The 6,977-nt window shown below is 46.5% G+C and overlaps 1 protein-coding gene across 1 annotated transcript; it reads left to right on the top strand.

The window, feature by feature from the left end:
* Window positions 1–710: 710 nt before the first annotated feature.
* K441DRAFT_665513 (uncharacterized protein) lies at window positions 711–5,890 on the top strand (the record flags this gene model as incomplete). The annotated part of the gene is made up of 10 exons (XM_067649510.1): window positions 711–899; window positions 994–1,294; window positions 1,357–1,582; window positions 1,634–1,879; window positions 1,930–2,118; window positions 2,174–3,929; window positions 3,980–4,686; window positions 4,745–5,478; window positions 5,543–5,612; window positions 5,749–5,890. Coding segments are annotated over exons 1-8 (4,169 nt in total), but the record flags the coding sequence as incomplete, so codon positions are not given.
* Window positions 5,891–6,977: the final 1,087 nt, after the last annotated feature.

Here is a 6,977-nt window from a genome sequence, read left to right as displayed (position 1 = left end):
CTGTGTCTGTGCGCGGTGCTGTGGTGCTGCCCCTCGCAGAAAAAGGGGAGGCACGTGCGTGCTGCTCCCTATACCCAAAATTTTCTGTCGAGGGTCTGAGAGCTTATGGTCGCAAAATTAACTACCAAACTTACTACACTACCAAGTCACTGCCAAACCTTACCACCTTCCCCACGTCTAATTACTTTAAAAATAATACGAGGTATAAGCTCTCCGTTTTCTCTATCTACTCCATTTAGTAGCTATACTGTAGCTACGTTATATCAAAAGTTAGATATAGGTGGTCAGTCTAAAATTTACAAAGATTCCTTTCAAAATCCAACTCTCCGTCTGCGACGCTGTATCTTATGCCTTATTACAAAAAATATAGGGCTCTAATATATCTAGGGAGGGAGATAATTACTTTAAGAATCTAATACATTAAACAAATATATTATATCTATGGTGGTTAGGCTTAGCTCGCAAAAAGGAAAATATTTTTTTGCAAAATTCTTCGTTACCACACGGACGCCCATAAGCTCTCAGGCGCTCCGCTGTAGAATTTTAAAATATAGGGAGCAGATATAGGGGTATCCTGCCCCGTAACCAAGCACGTGTTGATCTAACTAAGTTCGGTCAAAATTCTACTACGGAGCGTCTGATTTATGAGATAACCCCGAGACGCACCGCTCTAGATCTTACCCTGAGAAAAACCTCGCCTTTCTCTTCTTGTCCCGTACAATGTTCTTAAGAGAGTCTTTGCCCTTTGCTTCCTTGAAAATCCTTCAGCGAAAGGAAATTGCAAATATTGCGAAACACCGATCGGGCCGTCGCGTGGCTGCCCGAAAGATTGACCGTCGTACAGTTTGATTGAATCTAGTTGTAGCGTGACTTCTAGGCAGAATGACTTCTCCCACAGAGTAGGCTTTTGGTTCTCTCTTCATTGCGGCAGACACTTCGCAGATAGATTAAGCAGTCTAATGGCGCAACTTCATCATGCTGATAAGCCCTTAGCGACCGGACAGTGGACCCCAAAGAAGTTTTTAAGAATGCTTGTGCATCCTTCCGATCTGCACTCTCGGACGATGACAGGCGAGTCTTCAAGGAATTCCCGGATGCAAAGTCCATGCTTGAGGCCATTGGACAGCAGACGAAGAACCATCCATCTCATAGCAGCCTTCTCACCAAATGCTGCAAAAAGATACAGGGCCTATCGAACAAACTAGAACCATACTTCGAAATCATCAATATATTCGTTCAGACGCATCCAGAGTTCGCTGGTCTTGCGTGGGGCTCCATACGCCTTGTGTTTTTGGTAATATGTCCATGATCGGAGAGGTTGGGCGCTAAGGCTGACGTCCGTCCTCAAATTAACAGCTCGGAGTGAACCATACCGTCTTCCTCGAAAGGATCTGTAACATGTTCGAGAATATGGGTATGCTCTTGCCAGCTTATGAAGAGTACGTGGAGAGTCTGCGATTTCGAAGTCGAAACCAGCCCAAAGATATGTCTGACCGCCTATTGAGAGCCCTGGCGTATATCTACTCCGACCTTATTCAATTTTGCTTTAATGCCTGCAAATTACTGTCTAAGAAGCGGTCGAGTATGATGAGATCTGTTAAACCGCTGGAAACCCTTGTACTGACATTCTAAGAAATCCTCCGTTTAAAGAACTCGTTCGAATACTCGATTAACTGGAAACCGTTTGATGTCAGATATGACACGCTACTGACGCATTGGAGAGAGCATCGAGAGCTCATGGATCTTGAAATGAGGGTTTCTTCACATGTTGAACAGATTGATTCCTCTGCCAGAATGGAGGCAATGCTGCGCAAGATCGAAGTGCGATGGGCAGGCGCACGTAACGAGGAAACGGAACGGCGAGAACGTGAACAAATGGGCAAGTGTGCTAATTGGTGCCAGGTTAGCTCGAGACTGACGTTTTCACAGAGCGTTGCCTACAGCAACTCAGGCAATGGATAAACCCTCCAGATTGGTTCGATCTGTTCGAGAGTGCTCAAAGTCGCCGGACACCGTACACGAACGAATGGTTTCTCGCCAATATCACTGTCAAGCGTTGGCTCGGACGATTGGGTACTGGGTTGCAAGGGCATGGGTATAACCTACTTACTGTACAGGGTATGATCATTCTTGACTAGTACGCTTAAAATATTTGGCTGAGTTTTATCCTTAGGAAAACCAGGTTACGGTAAAACGACCATATGCACCACGTTGATTGAATATCTTCAGAAGCTCCACGCGCCAGGATACCAAAGTATATCTACACAAAATAACGTTGAGGCGGGCGTTGCCTTCTATTACTTCGATAAGCAAAGACCGAATACTGTTGAATCTGGCGCCGCCTTCCGGACAATTCTAACGCAGTTGTTGCACATATTTAGCGGCGACAAGGATAGCATCGACATAGCATCAGTCATCTGGAACCAGCAACAAGGGGCTCAGCTTCACGCTTCATACCGGGAGGTTCTTTCAACTCTACTTCTCCTGATCCAACGCAAGGGAAGAGCTATCCTGATATTTGACGGAGTGGACGAATGCACTGACCAGGACAAATTCTTCCAAACGATGACAGAGATTCAGTCCATCTCTTCTTCGGTGAGCGTTGTCCTATTCTGTAGGCCTACCGTAAAGATCCCAACCGATTTGGCCAGAACCTCGCTTTCCTTGGATTTGGAAGCTAAAGACAACTTCCAGGATATTTGCAGTTATCTCTACCCCAAGATCGCAAACCTTATTGATGAGGGCGGCCTGCCCGCATCCTCGAACGTTGAAGAAACCGTAAGGAAGATATCTTCTCGATCAAGCGGCATGTTCCTGTGGGTAGTACTATTCCTGAAATATCTCCAGCTGCCTTTCATAAGCATCCAGCAAAGATCTGAAGCCATCGAAAATTTGAATCGGCTAAAGGGATTGGACTCCCTTTACAGAACCATTCTGGAGTCTTTGAAAGATCAGCCTTCAAACCAGGCAGTTTCAGGTATCACTCGAGCTTTCGAATTTGTTGCATATTCTTGTCGACCCCTCAAAGTTGAGGAGTTGATGTATGCAATAGTCATCCCCATGGATCGGAGTGTGCAGCAGGATGATATTATCCCCAACTTCGCAAAGACGCTAAGTCACATGTCTGGGGCGTTAATGGAGATCGCCAGCGATAATACAGTGCGCTTCATCCATCTTTCAGTTTTGGAGTACATCACCGATCCTGAGCAAGACCACATCGGTCCGAGTGGAGCGGATGCGGGAGCCGACGCAAAAGGACTTGCCATCCACCGTTCGTGCGCATGCGTCTGCTTGTCATATCTGTACTATACCGTACCAGCCAAACCACTTGGAGGATCCCCTCAAATAACCCCAGATCGAAATCTTCAGAGAGAGCGATATCCTCTCCTAGAGTACGCTTCACAATTCTGGAGCCATCACCTCCTGTTTTGCATTAGACTTGCTATTGCCGCTCCAGCAAAGTTTCTAGATGATTCCTTCGTTATAATGGACCTAGTCTCCAGTTTTATCTCAAGCAAGCGTGCGGTCACCGTTTGGATAGAGGCTTCCTGGATGAACAACCACGCCCCTCAGATTGGAAGTGGTCCTAACGAGAATCTGCTTTGCAAGGGTTTCTTATTGCCGGTCCATTCGAGGAACACCAAGGGTGGGGATCTCATTGCCAAAGCATTGCGACATCTACAGCGCCTGGCTTTGGACTTGGAGAGCTTGAACAGCAGCTGGACCGTGGTCCTCAAGGACACACCAAACGAAATATGGGAGCCCAGTATTTCTGCATTTACCAGGTCTCCGTTTTGGATGTCGGTTGCCGGCTCTACTGTTTCCCACTTTGTCTCAAACGAGCGTGTTGATGGCACGAGCGCCTGTTTGAAATCTCAAGTGTCTTTAGATGGCGTCCGAATGGGGGTCGTCAAATTACGCCTTCCAAGGTAGGTATCATTAAAATTAAACACCAAAGTACTGGCTGACTGTTGTGAAGAAGAATTAACGGGGAATGGAGTATTATTTACGAGCTTTGGATCATCAATTCGAGACAAAGAATACACGAGACGGTTCTTGCTCTTGACGGACTTGCGTGGTCCACGCAGTCTCAGGATTCCGGCGAAAATTCTGTCTTTTGTCCCGTGGCGCTTAGTGGAGATCTCAACCACCTTGCAGTGCCTGGAATCATCGCCAAAACAACAGAATGGGGACATTTCGCGAGCCCCACCAAACCTAGGGTATTCCATTCAGAGTACCAGCGCCTCGACATGTGTTTGGAGGACACTCCCGGTTGGCCGCGTTCTCAGCTTGATTTGGCTGAGTTTGAAAAAGGCTACGAAATGCAAATCTCCAAGTCTGGGGAATTCCTGATTACTCTGCACCAGTCTCGCCATCTTGTTGACTTGTCGTCACGCCACTCATCATTTTTAGGGCTCATTACAGTATACCGCGATAAGCAAGCGCTATCAGACTCGACGCCAGATTATCGATATACTGCGGCTATAGCCTTCAAGCCGAGCGTCACAGAAAGCAACGGACACAAGAAGGACCATATCCTAAGCTCTGGTGTGCTGTTGCACCCCTACCTACCTATGGTCGGATTCATAAATAGGGGTAACATAGTGATGGACAACGGTCACGGCTGCAAAGAGGTCTTGGATGACAGGAACTACGACACCGCTCTGTGGGATTTCTCGCATCAAGGTATGGTACCTGGTCTCGTTTGGGGCTGCGCAAGAGGCTGAACTAGAGTCTGCAACAGAACAATCGATTCATCTCCTTAATACAGGGGTACATTTGGGAAAAGATGTCCAATTCTCCGCCTGTGGCAGGTTGTTTTGCGGGAAACCAATCGCCTCTTTTCGGAACACGCCGGGTTCATCGGGTAAGTTCAATGCGAAGGTTTCACGCAATCACAAAAGAGGTCCAAAAACAACTTGGTGCAGTAACTCGACTGCACTCCAGGCCAGTGGATCAAATGCCTTCGATGGGTACCTGTTAAACGCTACCAAACCCGCAATCCATGATCCTGGCATGCTTATCAGCACCGCTGAATCCACCGGTATCCGGTCCATCTCAAAATTGGAACAGTCCAATTCGGGAGCAGTCGTGCTCCAGAAGCTACGAGAGGATGGGCTTATGACATCTGAAACTCTCACCCAACTCCCAGAATGGGCTGCGAAAGACTGCCAGGTGACTTTGCTGAATGCTCATGGTGACGGCGACGGCGATGACGACGACGGTGGGGTACGAATAGTGCTAAATCGTGCTCAGAAATCATTCCAACAGTATCGTGCACGGGACTTTGCGGAATCGGAACAAACATATCCAATGATCTTGGAGCGGAAGCGCGAGACCGTCTCGACATATTTTGGAAATGGTATTTACTCGCTTGAGACGGGTATGAGGTTCCAGGGCGAGACGCAGCAGCGGTTGGGTTGGGTTCACGACTACACATCTAAGAGACGTAGACTGACAAACAAGCCTAAGTAGTAGGTAAGCTAGAGTTAAGCTAGGGGGTATTTTGCTGTAGATGAAGATGCTTGTATTGACAGTCCAGGCTCAGGGGTAGGCTATATACAAGCAGCATGTGACTATGTAGGGTATTCTGTACACAACATACTTTGCTTGTAAGTACATCCTATTTTAAACGAAGCTATGAGTAAGCTGCCCCAGGCTGTGGTTGTGCAGTCCTGCACTCAGCTTGAACCGCCCTGAGCAGTTTTTGGCACGCGTCCACATTCAACCTTCACTGACACCATACAGAACAGGCACCAAACAGTAGAGGCACCAATAGTACAAGCTTCAACATCTTTCCTTCCGCTAAACTTGCGCGTGGCAAGTACTAGGAGTTTTTAGAAGAAGAAGAGATGATCTTTTGAGAGGCAGGCCTCGACTGAGTTCGCGCTTGTCATTTTACCAATTTGCTCAGTTTTACCCTGTCCAACCGCCAATGTCCGGAGGCGGCGTCTACTGCCGGCTAGCGTTGGACTCAATCTTTGTCGACTTGTAAAACCCTATCAACCAGTTTCCATTTGTCAACCGTGACGATTACTATTAGACATCGATTTCAGTATAGTTAAACCTAGTTTCACTACTCTCTAGGGTCCTCTGTAGAGGGTACTTCGAGATTAAATAATTAGACCTAAATTAAATAATTTAGCAGAGCTTCCTATAAAAGATATTAAACAGTTACCAACTCCTAGTAGAATGGTGTCTCTAGATCTACTAGAAATAAATACTTTACTAAAAGGACTTTAAGACAATATCTTAGATATAATTAAAGTAATTCCTATTTAGCTAAGTAGTTTAATAGAACTATTAAATAGAGTAAAGAATACCGCTTTATATATAAATGAAATTTTAGCTAAACTTTCTACTAACCTTATTTTACTAAAAGGATTAAAATAATTTTAATATTATGTGTATATACAGTGATGTGCACGACCAGCTTCCACCCCCCCTCTGAAAAAAAATATTATTTCGCTTCGGTACGCGGGCTCGCTGGCAATCGTAGCGAACGCCCATGCTTGGCTGCAAGAACTTTACTTCTAGACTTCGCGATCGGCCTTCCTCCGCAGTGTCGTGATCTTTTGTCAAATATCGTAGGGCTTCCACCAGCACGATATTACCAAATTTCATCGGCAACTGCAGGAACAGCTTTGCATTCGCGTTTTGGCGGCCACAGCGGGGAGGGCGCGTGCGTCCTCAGTTTGGTTCTCCTGGCCAACCAAGGCAATTCTCCAGGGCAACCAAAAAGGTCCTTGCGTGCAGGCACATGCGTTCGCTACAATTACTATGTACAGTTGGTGGCGATTTAGCGAGCCCGCGTACCGAAGCGAAATAATATTTTTCCAAAATTTTAAATTCGGTTCGCGCATCCAATCTCGCTTGATTGCCACCAGCTGTACATAGTAATTGTAGCGAACGCATGTGCCTACACGCAAGGATCGTCCTGGTTACTAGGGACAATCAAATTAAAGCCATACAGAACT

Source organism: Cenococcum geophilum (assembly GCF_001692895.1).
Source record: "Cenococcum geophilum 1.58 unplaced genomic scaffold K441scaffold_43, whole genome shotgun sequence".
Taxonomy (NCBI): domain Eukaryota; kingdom Fungi; phylum Ascomycota; class Dothideomycetes; order Gloniales; family Gloniaceae; genus Cenococcum; species Cenococcum geophilum.
This window is presented reverse-complemented; position numbering and strand designations above follow the sequence as displayed.